Consider the following 21,885-nt stretch of genomic DNA (forward strand, 5'->3'; position numbering starts at 1 on the left):
ATTATTTTGGCTACTCTTACATACTTTACCAAACAACGATTACCACATTGCAGCGCGATGCGCCTACAACGATCTTTCTTTTTCCACATGATTGGACTCTTAACGGAACCTGTGAGACCAAAAAATAGAATGAATAATAATAATAACAAAAAAACATGAGTTCGTAGAAATCAGCATATGATAAGGACAAAGACCAATGCCCCCGAAGGAAGCATCGAGTGTAGCGGATCATAAAAAATCTTCTTTAAATCACGGGGCCTTCAGCATACGTTATAAGTTATAATGCATATTGCAAGGCGCACCGTCGCCGTTTATATGAGGTAAAATTTTGTCTACGATTCAGTCCCATTCGTAGCAGCGCCCGCGGTACGTCAGAAGCAGTGTGATCTCCCTTTCGTGAAATGGCGAAATTAGCCGCGTTCAGTGTTGACAAAAAATCTCAGGAGTACGACGAGTATCAGTTCACGCTACCCGAGTTATTCCGTGACATTGCCAAGAAAGAGCTGCGTGAAGATGACTCGGTCCGGGAACAATCGTTGACGGAAATGCGCCAGTGGATCGCGAACAATGAGAACATCTGGAAGTGTCGCACGGACGCCAAGTTCCTGCTACGGTTTCTTCGCTTCCAGAAGTTTTCCGTCCCGATGGCCTGTGAGGCACTAGAACGCTATCTGATGATGCGTGAGACCTACCCGAGCTGGTTCCAGAATCTCGATAGCTACGATACTGCGATAAAGGAGCTCTACTTGGACGGTTCTACGTCTATTCTTGGGCAGGATAGTGCAGGGCGTACGGTAATATTCTTCCGTGTCGCCCGCTTCGTGGCGGAAAAGATGGTCCCACCTAAGGGTGCTCAATTTTTAGCACTCCTGCTGGAAGCGATGCTCGAGTGGGAAGAGGTGCAAATCGGAGGACTGAAGCTGATGGTCGACTACAGCGATATGGATTTGGCGATTTACGAAAAGTGGAGTGCATCGGAGCTACGGCTTGTCATGAATGCCTACAGCCGGCTGTACCCACTGCGCTACAACGATGTACACGCTGCCAAGCTGTCGAAAAAAGCAGTCCCAATCATCGAGAAGCTGCTGTCGTTCACCGATCCCAAAATACGGGAGCGAATTAATGTTGGTAGCCACGTGGCTAAAGCGCAAGCTTATAACTGATGCGTTTGGTCCGTTTACTTATTTTCATTGCAGTGCTATGCCTCTGTGGCCGAGATGCAGAAACATTTCGAACCAGCCATGGTTCCGAACGTTTACGGTGGGCAGGTCGATCTGGATATCCTCAATCAGTCCGTCTGGTCTCGCATCGAGCAGCAGCGGGATGTCGTGCTGGGAATGGACAATATGGAAATCAATCTCGACCATTACGCACCAATCTGGGACGAGATGAATGTTGCCACTTTGCCCGCTGACGTTTCCTCCGCTTAATGAAGCATCTGCGCCTGCCCTCGTCATTAATTAATTTCACGATCATCTGTATGCAATGGCCGACGGATTGGTGATGCCCAGTTTTTTTTTTTATAAAATATCGTTTATTGTACGTGTTACATAAATATACTTACATTTCTATTTTTAAACCAATTTTTACATGCAACAGTCAACGACGTTTATGTCAATCACAGCATCGCTGTTTCCAATGTGGAAGCCTGTCTTCCAGCGGATTGCTGGCGTCAATTGGACTATTTTGGGGTCAGGACTTATCATCATCCGACGGAGTGATCGGATAGACATCTTCCTTCTGGTGTCAGCGGCGGTATAGACGAGCTATTGAATAACAGTCCGGAGACAAGGGTACATCGATGGTACTGCTGCGATATTGGGCGGGTTTCCCACAACCGCGATGTGCTGCGAACCAATACGCAGGTATCCCTGCTCCGCGACGTATCTGTTAATCAACAGGGCGAGTGAGGTGATGCTTGGGATGTGCATGTTCTGCCCACCTCGGTCCCTTGGTAGAGCTAGATGAAGCAGAGGTATCCGGATTCCTCCAGAGCGATTCCATAGCAATGACCCTATGATGCTCGAGACCTTTGCCACATCCAGTTGTCGTGGCCCGCAAACCGATGCTACGGCGTTGCAAATCCGCTTGAGTTCGGACATAATCAGCCTAGCCACCTCATCTATGCGGTCCCACGTCTCCTGGCGTCTCGTCGATGTCCGGGTAGGCCGGGGATCGAGTGAACTCCCTGGAGCACAAGTACTGACAGAAAAATTCATGCCCCGTCAGCACCTGGGACAAGTGGAAGTTCACCCGTCTATGTTTCCGGGCTAGCCACCGCTCCACGTCCGGGATCATCTGATGGCTCCTACCAACGAATCTACTCGAGCGTCGCTAATTGCCAGTAGATGCACACCTTATTAAAGACGGTATTGTGACTATTCACACTTTAATTTACAATAGATGAAAGCTAGCTGAAATTTCAATTCAGCTTCACCGTAACAGCTGCATGATAAGAATTTGAATTATGTTGACTACTCTTACATACTTTACCAAACAACGCTTATCACATTGCAGCTCGATGCACCTAGAACGATCTTTCTTTTACCACATGATTGGACGGAATTTGCTCGACCAAAAATAGAATGAATAATAATAATAACAAAAAAACATGAGTTCGTAGAAATCAGCAACTGATAAGGACAAAGACCAATGCCCCCGAAGGAAGCATCGTGTGAAGCGGACCATAAAAAATCTTCTTTAAATCACGGGGGCAGACGGTGCCGTTTAGCATATGCTATAATGCATATTGCAAGGTGCACCGTTGCCGTTTATATGAGGTGAAATTTTGTCTACGATTCAGTCCCATTCGTAGCAGCGCTCGCGGTACGTCAGAAGCAGTGTGAGCTCCATTTGGTGAAATGTCGAAACTAGCCGCGTACAGTGTTGACAAAAAATCTCAGGAGTACGACGAGTATCAGTTCACGCTACCCGAGTTATTCCGAGACATTGCCAAGGAGGAGCTGCGTGAAGATGACTCGGTCCGGGAACAATCGTTGACGGAAATGCGCCAGTGGATCGCGAACAATGAGAACATCTGGAAGTGTCGCACGGACGCCAAGTTCCTGCTGCGATTTCTTCGCTTCCAGAAGTTTTCCGTCCCGATGGCCTGTGAGGCACTAGAACGCTATCTGATGATGCGTGAGACCTACCCGAGCTGGTTCCAGAATCTCGATAGCTACGATGCTGCGATGAAGGAGCTCTACTTGGACGGTTCTACGTCTATTCTTGGGCAGGATAGTGCAGGGCGTACGGTAATATTCTTCCGTGTCGCCCGCTTCGTGGCGGAAAAGGTGGTCCCACCTAAGGGTGGTAAATTTATAGCACTTCTGCTGGAAGCGATGCTCGAGTGGGAAGAGGTGCAAATCGGAGGACTGCAGTTGATGGTCGACTACAGCGATATGGATTTGGCGATCTTTGAAAAGTGGAGCACATCGGAGCTGCGGCTTATCATGGATGCCTACAGCCGGCTGTACCCACTGCGCTTCAATGATGTACACGCTGCCAAGCTGCCGAAAAAAGCAGTCCCTATCGTCGAAATGCTGCTGTCGTTCACCGATCCCAAAATACGGGAGCGAATTAATGTTGGTAGCCACGTGGCTAAAGCGCAAGCTTATAACTGATGCGTTTGGTCCGTTTACTTATTTTCATTGCAGTGCTATGCCTCTGTGGCCGAGATGCAGAAACATTTCGAACCAGCCATGGTTCCGAACGTTTACGGTGGGCAGGTCGATCTGGATATCCTCAATCAGTCCGTCTGGTCTCGCATCGAGCAGCAGCGGGATGTCGTGCTGGGAATGGACAATATGGAAATCAATCTCGACCATTACGCACCAATTTGGGACGAGATGAATGTTGCCACTTTGCCCGCCGACGTTTCCTCCGCCTAACGAAGCATCTGCGCCTGCCCTCGTCATTAATTAATTTCACGATCATGTGTATGCGATGGCCGGCGGATGGGTGATGTGCAGTCGTTGAACGAAATCGCTCGTTGTTGTCTCACGGTTGCCAGTGGTAACCGGTCTGTGACGTAATAAATGTGATCGAGGGTTGAAAACGGCCTTTGCAGTGTGATAAGGTGTGTTTTTGCACGACGCTGAGGTAAGCAGCTGCTTCGTCCGGGTTTACTCTTGCATAAGCGAATCTGATGGATGCACTTGATCGTCGATTCCTCTTGTTTTTATGTGGTTGAATTTTTTTTCCATTTTTATCTAGCACGGAGGTCACTGTTTAATCTTCAGACTGCCCTTTTCAATTCTTACGAACGGTGAAGCAGAATGATGACACAGAAATAATTGTTTATACTTTAGAATATTTTATTATTTTTCATTGAGCTCATTCAACATTTAAGATTCATCGACAAATATAATACGTCACCAGTTTTAAGAGCAAGTTTGACCTTCAGGCTGCCCTTTTCAATTCTTATGAAGGATTAACCAGAATTATGACACAGAAATATTTATTTATACTTTAGAATAATTTCTTATTGCACACTGAGCTCATTCAAGATTCAAGATAAGAGACGTCCCTACTTTTAAGAACAAGAATCAGCACATCTTTCGCTAACGGGGCGTCCAACAAACGATATTTAAATGTGTTAGGAGATCCTGAAATAAAGCTCAAACTAAACCCTTTCATGGTTCCTAAATGGTTGAACCGCGCCTGAAAAAACGTTGATGATAACTACCAAATTAATTGCAACCATTCCGAAGAATGCTTCCCCATTTTCAATTTGACCTATTTGTAAACTTAAGTGATTCGGCAATGCTGTGCAGTGCATTTCATCAAGATGTTTGGGGAATTTTTATAGTTGCAACTATATCGAAATAAATCGTGATAAGGATATCAGGTGAAAGATTTTCATAACAAGTGGTTATCAGTGAAGAAACCTCTCCCACAGTCGCTAATGAATATAGACAATGTAAATCAAGAAATATACAACGAAAAACCTTTTCTGTTAAATTTTGTTCGTTCTTAAATTTAATAAAATTGTCTCCTCTATCCTTCTGTAGTTGCTTTTACAATACTTTAATATCTATATTTTTAGCTTTTTCTTTGCGAAACCAACCACCTTTTAGTCTTAGTAAACATCTATCATGTCACAAATATTTCTAGCACTCGTGAAAAACTGTGAGCAACTGAAGATTAAATGGTATTATTACATTTCACCAAGCACAATTGCTTACCTTTCCGATTGTTCAATTAATCCACGGTCAGCTTTCGAAAGCTTCCCGTCACCCCACATTCAATTTCACCATTTTGTGAACCGGTTTGATTCCACAACGAAGAGTAGCTCTCCTTATCGATGCTCATTTCGTCCAGAGCCAGAATAACGTCACGACGGCTTTCAAGGTGTTTGAGGAATCGTTTCTTCAGCTGCTCCAGGTCGCACTTTCCCCCGTACTCGGTCAGTAGCAAGGAATCGTCAAACTCTTTCACCATCTCCTTCACCGTGTTGTGACACTAGAATTTAATTGCCTCATATTAAGAAAGCCCTATAGAAGTGGTTAAACGACTATTAACTACTCACAATAATGCGTTTCTTCAGTTTGGGACTCGCGAACGACAGCAGCACGTTTACGATCGGGATGGCAAACTTGGGGAACCTTGCGCCATGAATTTCCCGTATCCGCATCGGATACGACCGGCTGATGGCTTCCATGAAGACTTTCATGTCCGTCACACCCCATATGCCGTAGTGCTTGAGAACTGAGTCGGTGTAGTCCACCAGCACTCGAAATCCACCAATCTGCAGTTCCTCCCACTCAAGCAGTGTCTCGATAAGGAGCGCCGCGAATCGTCCCTCCTGCATTGGACCAAACTTTTCCACGTTGAACCGTGCGAACTTGAAGAAGATCACCATACGCCCATTATCGTCTTGGCCCATGTGCGCGAACACTCCGTCGTCGATCATTTCCCGCATGGCCGGCTCGTTGCAGTCGAGATTTTTGAACCAATCGGGAAACGTTTCCCGCATCGCCAGGTAGCGCTCCAGCGCCTCGCACGCCGTTGGAACGGAGAACTTTCGAAAGCGGAGGAACCTTAACAAGAATGACGCATCCGTACGGCACTTTCGGATGTAGGGATGTTTCGCGATCCACTCGCGCATCTGCGCCAACGATTGCTCACGAATCACGTCATCTTCCCGCAATTCCTCTAGGGCCAGCTTCCGGTACTGCTCCGGTAGCGTAAACTCATACTTATCGTAGCTTTCCGGTCGCTTGTCGACCGTAAAACCCTTGGAAGATTGCATTACGGTCTCGAAGGTGGTTTCGCCTCAAAAGCACAACTAAGACTACTGCTCGCGGTTCTCGCGCGTACCTTCGCAGGGCTATTTTTTCCTAAGGTAGGCTCTCGCGTTTTTATTCGCAGAAGCTTGTCTAGACGAGACACAATCGTCTGGGTTAGCTTAAAATGAATAAATTTATCTCACGCATAAATTACGTATACGCGGGAAGGGGAAACGTTTGTTCGAGTAGAAACGAAGACGATCACGAAAGAAACAATTTCAAAAGGAACGAGAATAAAAAAGATTGATCTTAGCTCCGTAGCTGATGATTTTTGTACAATGAAAAAATACAGTTGTCTACGTTTTTTAGTTAGTTACTAGAGCAAACTCTAGTATGCAGATGCAACCTAAAAGAACTATACAAACGCGCATCAGAATTAGTAAATTATGGAATGTACATTTTATGGTTACACTAGACACATCACGGTGCGTTCTTGAAACAAATATGTGTAGAAAAAGCAATTAATTAAACCTCCGACCCATCAGCTGCGAACCTGTGACCTGTTTTTACGCATTTTATCTTCATCTTCGTCAGGCTTCTTTCTGCTACATCTAGTGGTTACACCATTAAAAAATAAATTTCGTTAGTTCGTCCAACCTTATTTAAAGCCAAGCAGACATACGTAAAACGACTCTCAAATTAAAAAATCATACAAGCTTATCGCTTATAAGCTGTAAGCAGACAGGTTTTACGACGCTCAGAAGAAAGACGTTGACGTAGATCGACCATGCTGGGTGGAAGAACAAGGTACGCAGCATTGGACTGTTTGTACAGTGCTTTAGTTTCTTTTACTTTGCGTGTAATGCAGGAATATTTAAAGCATGTTAAAAAATTTATGCTATATGTAACTAACGACAGATAGAGGGTATAAACTTTGGACAACACGAACTGTATATTAACTAAATTCAAAAGTAGTACGGAAACAATCTGTCTAACGTGCAGACAACTTGTTTATTAATTATCATCTTTTTAAAGTGGGATAAAGAAATCGTAAAATCAACCACTACATTGTAAAGAGTGTCAAAAAAAATGGACGAAGGTTAGTGGAGCATCTATCGTACGGTGGGAGAAGGTAAAACAATCAAGCGGACATTTCAATCTTTTTAAGAATTTTTTGTCATTTTTTAATGTTTTTTAAGCAAAACTTAATCAAAATCTTGATAATATTTTTTTATTTAAATTTAATAAAAATATCTTTTTTGTCAATTTGAACCATTATTTATAATTCCATTATTTATAATTCGCCATTGGGAAACCAGATGGCACCATTTTAGTATGAACAAGGTTTCTTACTAGAAATATATGCATTCAAGTGACGTAATGCAATAACTTAAAGCCATGCTTGAATAATCGATGTCTCTTACTGCATTAGATTGATTCGAACCATTGCTTTTAGAGTATACTTTCTATTCGATCTTTACTTCGATCGATCGATTCGATCTTACTTGATATCTTTCGGTCATGCAATATTCCAATACACGAGCGGTGGTAGTATCTTTACTTAAAAAGTTGTACTTCAAAGACGCGCCATATATAGCTGAATTTTTCAGAACTTTCTATCTATATTCCATGTATATTCTTATGCAGTAAAATTTTCCCATGTCCTTTTTGAGGCCTTTTTTATTCATTACCAAAGTTTGAAAACCTTGTGTCTGCATCATTTGCTTACAAAAAAGCATGTTATTACAATGCTTGTAACTGTTAACAAGAGAAAGTATTTATATTGTATGGAATTGTATTTACATCCTTAAAATGTATCTGTTCAAAATGCTGAATTTCAATGAAAAATTCGAATTAACTTTATATTGACTAGACCACACGTATTTCTAAATTACGTTAACATCAACATAAAAAATATTTTTAAAATGGCACGTTTTTCACTTTGGTATAGCACAGATAGAACCTGACTAACATTTAAGCTTTTTACTATCAACATACAAAAACTCCCAGTGCTTTTTAATGTCCTTCTCTTATCCCACCGTGTACGCGAATAAACTGGTTACCGTGTCAAAGGCAGACCGAGTCGATTAACATTCATTTATTCATTCATAATGTATCGCTTTTATCTTACCTGTGAACCCAGCGAAGAGTGTAAATATAAAATGGAATGGTGACCCAAAATTCTACTATTCAAACTTCAAAGATAAACGCATTAATTGTCATCATTATCATCGTCTTCATATCAGCCTTACTATAAGAAACACTAAAAACGACTTATATTTCAAACAATCACCTTAAGCTTCGACGCAATTGAATCCTTGGTGCACAACACCTTCCAAAAGTTTAATCCACGTTCAACTTTCGGAAACTACCGGCCACACCACCTTCGACTTCATTCTCCACCAGGTTCGACTGGTTCCAGAGGGATGAATATTTTGCTGTATCAATGTCCATGTCGTCCAGCGCCAGTATCACATTGCGCCGGTCTTCGAGATGCTTGCGGAACTTGCGGCCCAGATCATCCGTGTCGAGTTCACCATCGTACTCCTTTGGAAGTAGTTCTGGGTCGATCTTTGACTTGTACTCCATCATGGTCTTGTGGCACTGAGAAGAGTGAGAATGGCATTAACTTTCACTTCGAACACTTTACTTTCATGCCGATCACCTTACCACAATTCTTTCCTTCAGTTTTGGACTGGCGAATGTTAGCAGGAGATTAAGGATGGAAACGGCGAACTTTGGGAATTTCACACCATTCACCTCACGGATTCGAATCGGGTACGAACGGTTCACGGCATCCATGAAGATCTTCATATCGGTCACTCCCCACGAACCGTACAGCTTCATAACGGTGTCGGTAAAATCGCACCACACCTGAAATCCACCAATCTGCAGCTCTTCCCATTCGAGCATGGTCTCGATCAGCAGGGCCATCAAGCGACCCTGGTGCATCGGAAGAAACTTGTCCGGATTCAACCGTTTCACATTGAACATTATCACCGTGCGACCGTCCTTATTCTGTCCGAGCTTCGTAAACACACCATCTTCGAGTATCTCTTTCATAATCGGCTCACTGCAGTCGAGATTTTTGAACCAATCGGGAAACGTTTCCCGCATCGCCAGGTAGCGCTCCAGCGCCTCGCACGCCGTTGGAACGGAGAACTTTCGAAAACGGAGGAACCGTAACAAGAATGATGCATCCGTACGGCACTTTCGGATGTAGGGATGTTTGGCGATCCACTCGCGCATCTGCGCCAACGATTGCTCGCGAATCTCGTCATCTTCCCGCAGTTCCTCTAGGGCGAGCTTCCGGTACTGCTCCGGTAGCGTAAACTCATACTTCTCGTAGCTTTCCGGACGCTTGTCGAGCGGAAAAGCTGTACAATTAGTTGACGCCATGTCGGGAGCCGATACGCGCACACTGGTGGGTGAAAAGTAACTGATCACAGCATCGCTAGAGCTGAGTATAAAACCTCAATGTAGTCTCAAGTGCGCGATCGTGCGCGAACGTTACTTCTCACCGCTCGAACCCTTTAGTTTGAGGTCGTGAGAGCAGTGGCAGATTGTAAGAGTGTCGCTCACCTTCGAGGCGAACGATAAGGAAAGTTAAGAAAATGATCGCAGATGACATCAAATCATAACGAAAGGGGGAATGCATGAATAGGATTGCTAGTCGCTGGATTATGAATTGCATGATTTTTCAATTCCATTTTTTTATAAAGCCCCCCATAATCCACTGTTTTACTTCTTCCAGCAAAGATGGTCAAACATTTTATTGGTGTTTAAAATAATACGGTCAATCGACGTTCAATTTCCGAAAACTTCCCATCACACCGCCCTCGACCTCGTTCTGCACAAGGTTCGGTCGGGTCCAGAGAGATGAATAACGTTCGACGTCAATGTCCATCTCGTCTAATGCCAGCATCACACTCCGACGGTCCTCGAGACGCTTGCGAAAATGCCGCAGCAGATCCACTTGGTCTAGGCTGCCGCCATAGTCGGTTATGAGCAGCTCGGGATCGAATCGTGCCTTGAACTCCTCCTCCGTCTTGAAACACTGCCGATGAATAGGGTAAATAAGCAATTATTGAAAGACTATCGCTTCATGGTTGGTTTTATGTGGTTTGTAATGGCAACTTAACTTACAACCACCCGCTGCTTTAGCTTTGCGGAGGCAAACGAGAGGAGCGCGTTTATCATGGCCACACCGAACTTTGGGAACTTCACCCCATTCACCTCCCGGATCCGTATCGGGAAGGAGTGACTCACGGCGTCCATAAAGATCATCATATCGGTCACTCCCCATGAGGTATACAGCTTCAGAACGGTATCGCTGAAGTCGATGAGCACGTGGAAGCCACCGATCTGCAGCTCCTCCCATTCGAGCATGGCCTCGATCAGGAGGGCGATCATACGACCCTGGTGGATCGGGAGATACTTGTTCGGGTCCATCACTCTAGGTTTGAAAAGTATCACCATGCGGCCTTCGCGATTCACTCCAAGCTTTGTAAATAGCCCATCCTGGAGTATCCCTTTCATCATGGGCTCGTCGCAGTCGAGATTTTTGAACCACTCCGGAAAAGTGCTGCGCATCGCCAGGTAGCGCTCCAGCGCCTCGCACGCCGTCGGGACGGAGAACTTTCGAAAGCGGAGGAACCGTAGAAGAAATGGCGCATCCGTACGGCACTTTCGGATGTAGGGATGTTTGGCGATCCACTCGCGCATCTGCGCCAACGAGTGCTCCCGAATTTCGTCGTCCTCACGGAGTTCTTCCTTAGCCATCTTACGGTACTGCTCCGGTAGCGAAAACTCATACTTATCGTAGCTCTCTGGCCTTTTCTCGATAGAATAATTCATTCCGTTTGCTGGTGACACCATGGTTGCAGTGGTTGCTCTTTGTCCACACGTTATACTTCTTCGGCGTTCGCAACAAGACTGACTTTGCTTGCCGAAAACCGGTTCCAGATTTTAAGCAATTTTAGGTCACAAAGCATACGCACTCCGCAGTCCCACTCGTTATCCACCGGTATTACCGCTAGTCGTCAGCGCGTGCAATAAAATTTCAAAAAACCGATTAAAAACAAACCCAAAAAAGGCATATAGCGTTGGTCAGACCGAGAAAAAGACGCCGCCACGTAGAGATGCGTAGAGTCAGGATAGACTCGCTAGCTTTTAAATTGTAGGAATACATGAAGTTAGACACTGTTGCGGCGTGAGATTGTGAAATGTCTTTGCCATAGAGGGACGACTAGTTGGGTCATTAAAACGATCGTTTGATTAAATGTGCATCAGATTAGTCGACTACTCTTTGTACGTTCTAATGACACAAACATACCAACCTATAAGATTCTACCCACTTCTGTATCATTGTATATGTCTTATTTATTTGTTTACATAATGCCTGTGTTGCAGACAGGAGATGCGATACAAGAGAAACTTGGTTCCTGGTTGTTTGAGCAACTGATGTTTCGTTGACTTGAGTGCAGTACAAGGTACGAAATACGGCTCATTCCATCAAATGTAATATACATTTTTCAGACGGAACGAGTAAAGTTATGGCTCTAATCCGTTTATATAATATAATTTAATTGTTAAGTATATTTTTTAAACGCATGCTTAAAAACTATAAATGAAAAAATGGTAAATTGTTCTTCATTTTGCCTCTAAAATTACTTTACTACCAGGACAGCAATTGGAAGTGTGGTAAAATAAGAGGAATACAACCATGGATTTCTCATGGTGCAACCCAAAACAAACCCCTGTGCATTTAAAAAAGAAAACGTGCCTCGTAAAATGATGTTAAATAATAAAAAAAAATGCATTGCTAGAAGGTAGATTCCAACAGGGAAGTTCCTCTTTGCTACATAGATACTTTAAAATATGTTTCGTCAACTCTCACAATCTTTTCTCAAAACAAAACAGGCTAAATGAAGTGATTCTCGAAATAAAAAGTTGAAGAAGATTATCGCTCCGTACGCAGACCGGTTTTACAAAGCACAAATGTGGTACGCTGGTTTCATTTACCTTCGTCACCTGGTCGGTGTTAGTGACATTAACTTTTTTACGCCCATGTTGGCGTACGTTGTGCGTTAACGAGCTGGGCGTTCATTGTCAACCGTTTTGGCCAGAAAGTTTTAAAGCATGTACGAAATGGTTGTCATCTTACGAGAAACATTTGTATCAATTTTGGAACCACAAATAAAGCTCCACGGAAATTGTTGCAAACGTATCAATGGTTCACTTGATTTGTTGATTACGATCATTTGTTTGCAAAAAACTTGATTAACCAAAATGTTGTCCGTACCGATCTTTGTTCGATCAGCTATAAAACAGGCCAACAACAAAGTATTGTGGAAAATACATAATACGTAAAGACTATACATAAGGTAGATCCTACAGCAAGTGATGATGAAATTAAAAATGTAAGACATATAGATGAAAACAGCATTCTATCAGTGATTTAAGTATCAACACATAGTTACAAAAAACGTAATTAAGTTAAACGTATTTATTTGCATATTAAACTGAATACCAACAATTGCTATTATTCTCGTCCACTGCATATCAACGTTTTCAAACAAAACTAAAAATGACTAATATTTTAAACAATCACCCTGACTAAATTCAGTTTTTTGAGGCTCAATTTTCTCGATAACATTAATCCACGTTCAACTTACGGAAACTACCGGCCACACCGCCTTCAACCTCATTCTCCACCAGGTTCGACTGGTTCCAGAGGGAAGAATAGTGCGCCGTGTCAATGTCCATCTCGTCTAGGGCCAATATCACATTGCGCCGGTCTTCTAGATGCTCGCGGAACTTGCGTCGCAGATCTTCCATGTCCAGTTCACCGTCGTACTCCTTTGGAAGCAGTTCCGGGTCGATCTTCGCCTTGTACTCCATCGTGGTCTTGTGACACTGGAAACGATGGACAATCCCGAAAATATTCACTTCAAACACTTTTCGTTTATGCAGTTCACCTTACCACAATTCTTTCCTTCAGTTTTGGGCTGGCAAATGTTAGCAGGAGATTAAGGATGGAAACGGCGAACTTTGGGAACTTCAGACCATTTATCTCCCGGATTCGAATCGGGTACGAACGGTTCACGGCATCCATGAAGATCTTCATATCGGTCACTCCCCACGAACCGTACAGCTTCATAACGGTGTCGGTAAAATCGAGCATCGCCTGAAATCCACCGATCTGCACTTCCTCCCATTCGAGCATGGTCTCGATCAGTAGGGCCATTGCACGGCCCTGGTGAATCGGCAGAACCTTATCCGGATCCATTATTTTCATACAGAACATTATCACCGTGCGACCGTCCTTATTCTGTCCGAGCTTCGTAAACACACCATTTTCGAGAATCTCTCTAATAATCGGTTCGTTGCAGTCGAGATTTTTGAACCACTCCGGAAAAGTGTTGCGCATCGCCAGGTAGCGCTCCAGCGCCTCGCACGCTGTCGGGACGGAGAACTTTCGGAAGCGCAAAAACCGTAGAAGAAATGATGCATCGGTACGGCACTTTCGGATGTAGGGATGTTTGGCGATCCACTCGCGCATCTGCGCCAACGAGTGCTCCCGAATCTCGTCGTCCTCACGGAGTTCTTCCTTAGCCATCTTCCGATAATGCTCGGGTAGCGTAAACTCGTACTTATCATAGCTCTCTGGCCTTTTCTCGATAGAATAATTCATTCCGTTTGCTGGTGACACCATCATTGCATTGGTTGCTCTTTGTCCACACGTTATACTTCTTCGCCGTTCGCAACAAGACTGACACTGCGACGGTGCATCACTGCACAAAAATTTCAAACAATAAACAATAAACCCAAAAGAACTCATTTCTTAGCTCGAAACAGAAACCGCCAAGCGAAGACCGAATGCAGTTGATGCATTTGGGTGGTAAGTGATCGTTTTTTGCACGGAATACGGAGGAGTCATTTCGCGAGTTTTAACGATCGTTTGATCATACGTCCGATTAAGAGTTTACATTACGTAAGTTCTAGTGACCACCAATGCCATTTTAGCCTTTTGCAATATACTTGTGTACACACGAGCAAACACTCGCAAACCGTCGGGTCGGAGAACTTTCGGATGCGGAGGAACCGTAGAAGAAATGATGCATCCGTACAGCATTTTCGGATGTAGGGATGTTTGGCGATCCACTCGCGCATCTGCGCCAACGAGTGCTCCCGAATTTCGTCGTCCTCACGGAGTTCTTCCTTAGCCATCTTACGGTACTGCTCCAGAAGCGAAAACTCATGCATATCGTAACTCTCTGGCCTTTTCTCGATAGAATAATGGATTCCATTTGCTGGTGACACCATCGCTGCACTACTTTATTATCCACACGTTATACTTCTTCGGCGCTCACAACAAAACTGAAATTGCTTGCTAAAGGTTCAAATTTAAGCATTTTCAGCTGGCAAAGCATACCTACCAAGTAACGCCAGTGACATGCGGGAGCTATACTATTTCGAAAACAATTAAAATGCAAATCCAAAGAACAAATGTATGTACAGCCTAGCTTTAATCGAGAAAAAGACGATGCCACGCGGAGAAAGATGTTGTTGCCCCAAAGTCTCACATAATATTTGTTTTGAAGGCAGTATCGGTATGTAAATTAGTTCTCCCAATGAAAAAAACAAAACTTTTCGAATTTGGCAGCGAAAAATTGAGATACCACCTGGAACAGCTACAAGATAAATGAAATAATGCAAGGAAAACCACCTCTAGGTTCGAAGATATGTATTGATCATAATTCATTCATTTTAAGGCATGTTAAGCGGCAATACAGCTTACTTCCTAACCTCTCACTCTCAACTCTAAACCTACGTACAGCAAAGAGTTTATTGCATGACTTACGATAGAAGTCCGTAGACATGAGATAATGCATCGTTTGAACATATACGACTGCGATGTTCACGACTGCGTTCGCACAAGGCGAAGCTAGCATCGGCGCTCGTGCCGAACGTGGAGGCTGCTGCATCGTGTGCATAGATAGCCTTGCCCTTGTGCGTGCATTTGACGAGACGCTGTTCAAGTGATCGTTGGATAATGTACAAGTACACACATGTGAAACGTCAAATTCTAGGACAAGCCCTGGAGCGGGTTCGTTCGGTCGGTCGGTTCTAGTGTTATATAGAAGACAAAATCAACTGCATCGGTTGTTTTTTCTACAGAGACTTGTTTTTTTCGGGCACGGAACGATCGGTTAGGAACGGTAGGTGCTGCAAAGCACTTGTATTGCAAGGAAAAAGGTGAACCTCGAGAAGATGCAGTACGGGGAAAAACCACACCGCCCCGTATTTGCACAACTGAACGTACTCGGGAGATGTTTCTGTGTGGAACATAAGGGTGGTTCATTGTACATCGATCCGATCTGTTCGATCGATGTAGCAATGCATAATTTAAAATTCTTTTTTCTCCATTTTAAATCAAATTCTCACCGTTTGTTCTCCATTTATTTTGACATATTCATCGGCTATACACATTTTTCTATACAATTTACCGACTCTCAGTACATACCACGTAATAGATTGAATCAAACACCGGCATTGACCTTAACACTGGGTGCCAGTATGATCGGCTGAGTAGCTACCTACGTTTAACGATAATTGTTGCTCACTTTATCTTCGCCAAGCCGGATAAACTAGTCCCACGTTAATTCATTGCCCAGTTGCCGCCATGCTTTATGCTAATTAGAATGGCGTACACGAGCAAGTTAGGTAATCAATCATTGCAAATGGCGCACTGGTTGAATTGGGGGAGATCTGGGTGCATGGTCGAAGTACGATTAAATATATTCACTTTTAAATTATGTGCATTAGGCACTTTGTTGAAGATAAAAGTGACTGGAAGCTGGGTAGCTTTTCAATCGATCTCCATCCCAAACTCGACGTCGCCCTCGGTGGTTTGGCGCCAAAAGTGAGCGTAGGGCTCGGTGTCGATCTCCAGCTGGTCCAGCAGCAGCAGCCTGTCCCGTTGGGTCGCCAGTCGATGCCGTAGGTCTTTGGTAATTGCTTCGGGGTCCGATTTCCCACCGTACTCGACCGGCAGTAGGTCCCGATCGACGTACGCCAGCACGCCATCCATGCTGCTGTGAAACTGAGGGACCACCGTCCCGAGGAGAAAGTGTGACGATAAGTACAGGAAAAGGGTCATTCGGCCGGAGCCGTTCGGTTTAGGGTTTCGCTGTGCGTGCGTGCGTCGCTCGCGGTACTCACGAAGATCCGTCGTCGAAGTTCGTCGGCTGCAAAGCTTAGCACCAGATTGCCCAAGGCTTGACCGATGCGCGGCAACCGGACGATGTGGACCTCCTGCACGCGCACCGGCAATGCGTGGCTGAGGCAATCGAGGAAGTTCCGGATGTCGGCCAGCTTGAAGCACACGAAGTGTCCCATCGTGGCCGCCTCGCAGTCGATGATCGCGACCCCGCCACCCACCTGCACCGCCACATCGTCGAAGTATGCCTCGAACAGCATGTGCTGGAACCGACCCAGGTGATAGCAGGTGAAGCGCGTTACGTCGAAGCTGCGGACACGCACCAGCGCCACCATTCGCCCCGCCCGATCCACCCCCAGCGGAAGGCACCCGCGGACGTCCTCCACCAGCTCGCGCATATAGCGGTCGGTTGGGTCGAGATTCTCGTACCAAATGCGGAACACCTGGCGCATCGTGAGGTACCGCTCGAGGGTTAGCCGGGCCGCTTCCTGGTCGAAGGCGCGCGCCCGCAGAAACCGCAACAGGAACAGGGCGTCGGTGCGGCACCGGCGAATGTGCGGATGGGACGCGATCCACTGGCGCATCGAGCGCAGTGACTCCTCCCTCCGCTCCTCGGTTTCGCCCAGCTGCTGGATTGCGATAGTCCGATGCAGTTCCGACAGGGCCACGGTGGAGTCGTTTGCCTCGTACCGAGAAGGACACTTGTCAACCGAGAGCGACGTGGGACGCGTCGAACCTGAAGCCATCGCGACTTCGTACCGACGAAGGTTCACACTAAACTGCCCTCATAGTGGACGATACCTGAAGCGATATGGTGTGAAATTTCGCTAGCGCCACCGCTTTCACTTTCTATTGCAAAACCAAACGTGTTCACCTACACCAGAGCGCACGTCTAAATGTGGTTCATTGCATTTTTCTCAGCCATGCATGACCGCAGGTTTTGCTGGGGGTTTGCTTGCTGTGCTCAATACCGCAGTTCATTGCCATGCCAGACAGAACACCTTACGATGCTCGACGTCTTAAAACCGGTTCTAGCGTTGCTTTAAAGAGAGCTTCGACCATGAAACATCTATTGCTTTCCGTGATTTTTTGCTGCCATTGATTAGAGAGAGCTATACACATTAGTGATCTATATTTGTCGAGGCATTCGTACTATTTTAGACTTGTCTCCATGAAACAATCTGGAGCGTGGAGGAATTCATGTTTGATTCTGATGTTTCATAATTCGGCGGTAGCTACATTCGCAATCCGCAATGAAAACTAACATAGATATTAAGAACACTTTTTAATGCACTGTTTTTATATTTCGCATCAAAATGCCATCGTAAGCTGTCACAAAAGATCGCTTTGTTTGTTGAATTTTTGTTTAATTAAAGCATTCTTTGTTCTTAGAATAACCTTAAAGACAGAACGTATATCTTATTCTTATGAAAACGTATTTCACAAAACGAGCTATCTTGGTTCAAACTACATGGAGTATATTTCTTCTTGATGCACACTTATGCAATTTGACTAGCCTTTCTAGTTTTTATTTGCCACTAACTTATTATAACTATCACTTGATCAGTATTGTATATTCAGATAAGAATATTATTTTTTATGTGTTTTTAAAATGGTAAATAAGATCAAACTTTCACAAATGAAAAACTAATGACGTTTGTATGATAAAAAAAACTTTTGTACAAGCTTTATTACCACCGTGTTGATTGTAATCATAAAGCAATTTTAGGAAATAGAGCACGTTTACTTCTTTAGAATGTTTTTCGTGACTGTTCACAAACACATAATTTCGATATGGTGTCAGCAAATGAACTTAAACTCTTTTTATTTTTCTGAGAAAAAAATGTTCAAGTTATTGGTTGAGGATAATATTATTCAAATCTATCTTCTATCGTATTGATATTCCTAGTTTCCACAGTTCCAACTACTACAATGGACAAACGTGAAATAAATTGGTATTTTTGATTAATTGATTTTTAGCGAAATGTGTACTCTCTGTCATGATTCCATCTTACAATTACAATGATGTTCGTAATCAAGAAAAGAGCAGCATTAGGGAAACAGGGAATGAAATATACACCGGTTGTCTTGTGTTGTACCAGAAGTACATTTTTATTACATTTATATATAAAATTGTTGTCATTTTTATCATAAAAACTTATACCTAACAGTCCTATTGATTTTTTAAAACTATAAAGGGTCATTAAAATAAACCGTATACCTATAATGTTATTGCATCGATCCCAGCCACTGAACATTCACCCTTAGGTGACGTCGTTAAAATGTACTTACTTCTATATGTCTGCACCTTTTCGATCAGCTTTCAGAACTCTACTAGCTACACATAAATTCGCGCTTGAAAATTGTCTCCATAATTATAGAATATTAAAATATAAAAAATAAATTAAAGGCAAAGTCTACCCCTCATCACTTATCTGCTTAACTAAACTAACTGTCTGCTACACTGATACATCGTTGCTGCACAAGTGATACAAGCCTTACTCCTTATCATCAGACTAGAACATTCTCGTCCTTTTTGTTGTGTGTTGTAAGATGTTATCGAACAATAAAATCTATCAATAACTTAATCCACCTGCATTTGGCAAGGCTTACTAATAGGCTTCAAAACAACCCTTTGTCGTGTAGGGGACAGCCGGAAGTACTAACGATAGCGTGGGCATGTGCTATGAAATAAACGAAACCGATTCTTTGGCTAGCTTAGCTGTACGGATAAGGATGCGCACTGATACTGTACAGGTGCAAAATGGCGCGAAATGAATTATGCAAGTACTAAGGAACATATTATAGAAAGTGATTGAAAAAACACTATCCTACCTTAACCTACGAATGAAATGTAACGCCTTCAACCTCTTTGTATGTAAGCTTAAAGTAAAGTTAGATGCAAATGCCGACCATCATCACCCCCCCCCCCCCCACACACACACACACACACACACACAGACCCACAGTCACAGTCGAAGTCCCGATGAATCGAATTGTACAAATGGAAAGCAGGGAAATACTTCGTTTCACAAGGAGATCATCGTCGATCACGGGCACCTATCCGGAACCCACTCCAGCCTGATGCACACAGCCCTACGCAATGACGGCGTAGTTTTCCGGATAGTCAGTGGAAGGATTGCCACTGGCGCTCTGGATCGTTTGAGGTCGCTGATCCGGTGCAGCAAAGGAAGCCGAGGAAGGACCAGCAATGCGTATCACACTGATTCGATTGTCTGGAACAGGCGTGGTCGGTGGTTGTCCACTCGTTTGATTGGTGGTGGTGGCGATGGTAGCGGTTGTGTTTGTGGCAGCGGCAGCTGCTGCGGCTTTCTTACAGTTGTCCTCCACCACCTCCCGTATCTTCGCCCGCACCACGTCCCGTACGTTCCGCGGGAAAGCAGGCGAAACCGGCTGACCTGTGGATGCATCCGTTTCCATGTTTGTCGTGGGTTGTACCGTACCTGGTGACATTGAGCGGTGGGTTCCATCGGTTGTTGCCGTCACCGTGGCCGGTCGATCCTTTGGCGCCTTTCGGCGCGACTTTCCAGCCACGGGAGGCCTTGGCGCTTTCGCTGGACGTTCGTTCTTCAGGCAGGACGAATCCTCGTGCTTGTACAGGTAGGACTTGAGCGCGAACGACTTACCACAGCGGCTGCACGCGTGTGGCTTGGTGTTGGAGTGGGTCTGCACGTGCGCCCGCAGGTTCGACTTGTCGGCAAACGCCTTGTGGCAAACGGTGCATTGGAATGGTTTTTCGCCTGCCGGACAAAGAATGAGATAGAGAAGTTAAATAATGTTATCGTCAGCGATTAAATTTCCTCCAGAATATCGGGATTCTTCGGAAAGCTCCATAGCTCTAGCTAATGATTTCCGAAGAACCCAGTTTTCGGTCTAACTACTAACAATATTTAGAAACATTTACATCTTGAACCAATACTTAGAGATTGTTCATTAAAATTATTTATTTTCGCCTTACTTGTAGAAAATCTCAAAAGAAACAGATATTTTTGGTGAGAAATTAGAACTTACCGGTATGTGTGCGAATGTGTCCCTGAAGTAGCCACGGTCTGGAGAAACATTTACCACACGTCGGACACTCGCAGCCCTGGTTGTGTGTGCGCACGTGCATCGAGTACGCCGGCATCGACACGTACACCTTCGAGCAGAATGGACATTTTCGGGCTTTCTTGTCCTCCAGGGAGCTACAAGAGAAAACCAACGTTTAGGACAAGGGTCATTTCAATTAAGGTTTTCCCTTGGGAGAGCTTAGTGAATACTTACCGATGGGTTTGACGATGTCTGGCCAGGTTGGAGGAGGTCGAGTAGCGCTTATTACACTCCGGACATACGTGCACATCCAAGCCGGATCCGGGTCCGTTCTCATCGCTGGTATTTCCCCCCGGACCACCGGGTGGATCGGCCTCGACGTGCCCGGAATCGTTGGTGGCGTCCCGGGAGCGATCCAGCTCACTGTTAATCGCCGGTTCAACATCCTCCTCTACGATCATGCGATCCTGGGAGGATCCATCGGTGGCCAACAGCGTCCCTCCACCGATACTGACGCTACTCGCACACGAAACCGTCCGGATTTTGCGGGCCTTCTTCCGATCGAACACCTTGTGCGAATAGTAGCACTCCACCACCGCCGAATCCTGCGATTCCTCCGATGCCGACACACCACCACCGAACCGACCGACCACCGGATCCTGGACGGGCGATGTGGCCGGTCGGTCGGTTCCAAAACCACTGACCACTTCCTGCCGCTCGTGGCACTCTATTATAGTGAACATCTGCGCGTCCTTATCGCTTCCGACCTTATCGGGACTGATGGTTGGCGCGTACAGGATCAAGCTGGATCGCTCGCTATCGCGGCTACCATCGGCACACGGCGATAGTGAGGCCGATCCCGGCGACAAGTTCAACACTTCGACCGGCTTCCGGTCCGGACTCTGGATTATCTCCCACTTCTTCGTCCATTTCTTCTTCGTCGCCTCGGCCATCGTGACCGTGTGCGGACCGTCTTGCATGACCACTATCCGGCCGTCGTCGGCGTGAGTCAGGCTGACGGGTGCATAGTACTCGCCGGCCGGCGCTAGGTTGATCATATCGGCCGACGGATCGTAGTACGGCACGGTCTGGTGTTTGGAGTACGGCATCGGGTCTTGGGAGAGCCGCTGCAGGTAGTCCTTCTCGTGCGCGGTGCGTGCGCGCGTATCCTCTGTGCTGAGCTTCGGCGCTGAGTACGACACGTACGCCAGCTGGGTCAGATTGTATAGTTCTTCCGGGATGTCCGAGGGAATTTCCTGCACCATGGTGAGCCGGTCGCAAGCTGTTGGCGAGGGAAAGAGAAGACCATCCGATAAAGACCGGCAACCAGATGTTATGACTCATGCGTGAAATTTCGCTCTCGAGACGAATAATCTCTGC

The 21,885-nt window shown here is 45.2% G+C and overlaps 8 protein-coding genes across 8 annotated transcripts; 2 read left to right on the forward strand and 6 right to left on the reverse strand.

Moving 5' to 3' along the window:
• Window positions 1–401: 401 nt before the first annotated feature.
• Window positions 402–1,430, forward strand: LOC131294505 (retinaldehyde-binding protein 1-like). Its single transcript, XM_058322552.1, has 2 exons — window positions 402–1,124; window positions 1,197–1,430. Exons 1-2 carry the CDS (start codon window positions 402–404, stop codon window positions 1,428–1,430), a joined length of 957 nt encoding a protein of 318 aa, XP_058178535.1.
• Window positions 1,431–2,861: 1,431 nt separating this feature from the next.
• Window positions 2,862–3,890, forward strand: LOC131294506 (retinaldehyde-binding protein 1-like). Its single transcript, XM_058322553.1, has 2 exons — window positions 2,862–3,584; window positions 3,657–3,890. Exons 1-2 carry the CDS (start codon window positions 2,862–2,864, stop codon window positions 3,888–3,890), a joined length of 957 nt encoding a protein of 318 aa, XP_058178536.1.
• Window positions 3,891–5,202: 1,312 nt separating this feature from the next.
• LOC131294507 (clavesin-1-like) lies at window positions 5,203–6,253 on the reverse strand. Its single transcript, XM_058322554.1, has 2 exons — window positions 5,531–6,253; window positions 5,203–5,463 (listed from the first exon to the last, which is right to left on the reverse strand). Exons 1-2 carry the CDS (start codon window positions 6,251–6,253, stop codon window positions 5,203–5,205), a joined length of 984 nt encoding a protein of 327 aa, XP_058178537.1.
• Window positions 6,254–8,573: 2,320 nt separating this feature from the next.
• Window positions 8,574–9,629, reverse strand: LOC131281734 (clavesin-2-like). Its single transcript, XM_058311081.1, has 2 exons — window positions 8,901–9,629; window positions 8,574–8,834 (listed from the first exon to the last, which is right to left on the reverse strand). Exons 1-2 carry the CDS (start codon window positions 9,627–9,629, stop codon window positions 8,574–8,576), a joined length of 990 nt encoding a protein of 329 aa, XP_058167064.1.
• A 397-nt stretch (window positions 9,630–10,026) lies between these two features.
• Window positions 10,027–11,108, reverse strand: LOC131281885 (clavesin-2-like). The gene is made up of 2 exons (XM_058311247.1): window positions 10,377–11,108; window positions 10,027–10,287 (listed from the first exon to the last, which is right to left on the reverse strand). Exons 1-2 carry the CDS (start codon window positions 11,106–11,108, stop codon window positions 10,027–10,029), a joined length of 993 nt encoding a protein of 330 aa, XP_058167230.1.
• Window positions 11,109–12,887: 1,779 nt separating this feature from the next.
• LOC131281868 (retinaldehyde-binding protein 1-like) lies at window positions 12,888–13,947 on the reverse strand. The gene is made up of 2 exons (XM_058311224.1): window positions 13,216–13,947; window positions 12,888–13,148 (listed from the first exon to the last, which is right to left on the reverse strand). The coding sequence occupies exons 1-2, from the start codon at window positions 13,945–13,947 to the stop codon at window positions 12,888–12,890; spliced, it is 993 nt and encodes a 330-aa protein (XP_058167207.1).
• Window positions 13,948–16,104: 2,157 nt separating this feature from the next.
• Window positions 16,105–17,201, reverse strand: LOC131294943 (clavesin-2-like). The gene is made up of 2 exons (XM_058322998.1): window positions 16,458–17,201; window positions 16,105–16,338 (listed from the first exon to the last, which is right to left on the reverse strand). Exons 1-2 carry the CDS (start codon window positions 17,199–17,201, stop codon window positions 16,105–16,107), a joined length of 978 nt encoding a protein of 325 aa, XP_058178981.1.
• A 2,350-nt stretch (window positions 17,202–19,551) lies between these two features.
• On the reverse strand, window positions 19,552–21,770 carry LOC131294508 (zinc finger protein 467). The gene is made up of 3 exons (XM_058322555.1): window positions 20,740–21,770; window positions 20,488–20,660; window positions 19,552–20,216 (listed from the first exon to the last, which is right to left on the reverse strand). Exons 1-3 carry the CDS (start codon window positions 21,768–21,770, stop codon window positions 19,552–19,554), a joined length of 1,869 nt encoding a protein of 622 aa, XP_058178538.1.
• Window positions 21,771–21,885: the final 115 nt, after the last annotated feature.

This window comes from Anopheles ziemanni, chromosome 2 (assembly GCF_943734765.1).
Source record: "Anopheles ziemanni chromosome 2, idAnoZiCoDA_A2_x.2, whole genome shotgun sequence".
Taxonomy (NCBI): Eukaryota; Metazoa; Arthropoda; class Insecta; order Diptera; family Culicidae; genus Anopheles; species Anopheles ziemanni.

Bases quoted from the DNA above. Each gene is read 5' to 3' on its own strand.
- LOC131294505 (XM_058322552.1), top strand. From the start codon at position 402: ATGGCGAAATTAGCCGCGTTCAGTGTTGACAAAAAATCTCAGGAGTAC. The intron at 1,125-1,196 runs GTTGGTAGCCAC...TTTTCATTGCAG, and splicing joins AAATACGGGAGCGAATTAAT to TGCTATGCCTCTGTGGCCGA.
- LOC131294506 (XM_058322553.1), top strand. From the start codon at position 2,862: ATGTCGAAACTAGCCGCGTACAGTGTTGACAAAAAATCTCAGGAGTAC. The intron at 3,585-3,656 runs GTTGGTAGCCAC...TTTTCATTGCAG, and splicing joins AAATACGGGAGCGAATTAAT to TGCTATGCCTCTGTGGCCGA.
- LOC131294507 (XM_058322554.1), bottom strand. From the start codon at position 6,253: ATGCAATCTTCCAAGGGTTTTACGGTCGACAAGCGACCGGAAAGCTAC. The intron at 5,464-5,530 runs GTGAGTAGTTAA...ATTAAATTCTAG, and splicing joins AACTGAAGAAACGCATTATT to TGTCACAACACGGTGAAGGA.
- LOC131281734 (XM_058311081.1), bottom strand. From the start codon at position 9,629: ATGGCGTCAACTAATTGTACAGCTTTTCCGCTCGACAAGCGTCCGGAA. The intron at 8,835-8,900 runs GTAAGGTGATCG...CACTCTTCTCAG, and splicing joins AACTGAAGGAAAGAATTGTG to TGCCACAAGACCATGATGGA.
- LOC131281885 (XM_058311247.1), bottom strand. From the start codon at position 11,108: ATGGTGTCACCAGCAAACGGAATGAATTATTCTATCGAGAAAAGGCCA. The intron at 10,288-10,376 runs GTAAGTTAAGTT...ATTCATCGGCAG, and splicing joins AGCTAAAGCAGCGGGTGGTT to TGTTTCAAGACGGAGGAGGA.
- LOC131281868 (XM_058311224.1), bottom strand. From the start codon at position 13,947: ATGGTGTCACCAGCAAACGGAATGAATTATTCTATCGAGAAAAGGCCA. The intron at 13,149-13,215 runs GTAAGGTGAACT...CATCGTTTCCAG, and splicing joins AACTGAAGGAAAGAATTGTG to TGTCACAAGACCACGATGGA.
- LOC131294943 (XM_058322998.1), bottom strand. From the start codon at position 17,201: ATGGCTTCAGGTTCGACGCGTCCCACGTCGCTCTCGGTTGACAAGTGT. The intron at 16,339-16,457 runs GTGAGTACCGCG...GTGGTCCCTCAG, and splicing joins AACTTCGACGACGGATCTTC to TTTCACAGCAGCATGGATGG.
- LOC131294508 (XM_058322555.1), bottom strand. From the start codon at position 21,770: ATGGTGCAGGAAATTCCCTCGGACATCCCGGAAGAACTATACAATCTG. The intron at 20,661-20,739 runs GTAAGTATTCAC...TTTCTCTTGTAG, and splicing joins AGACATCGTCAAACCCATCG to CTCCCTGGAGGACAAGAAAG. The intron at 20,217-20,487 runs GTAAGTTCTAAT...TTTGTCCGGCAG, and splicing joins ACACATTCGCACACATACCG to GCGAAAAACCATTCCAATGC.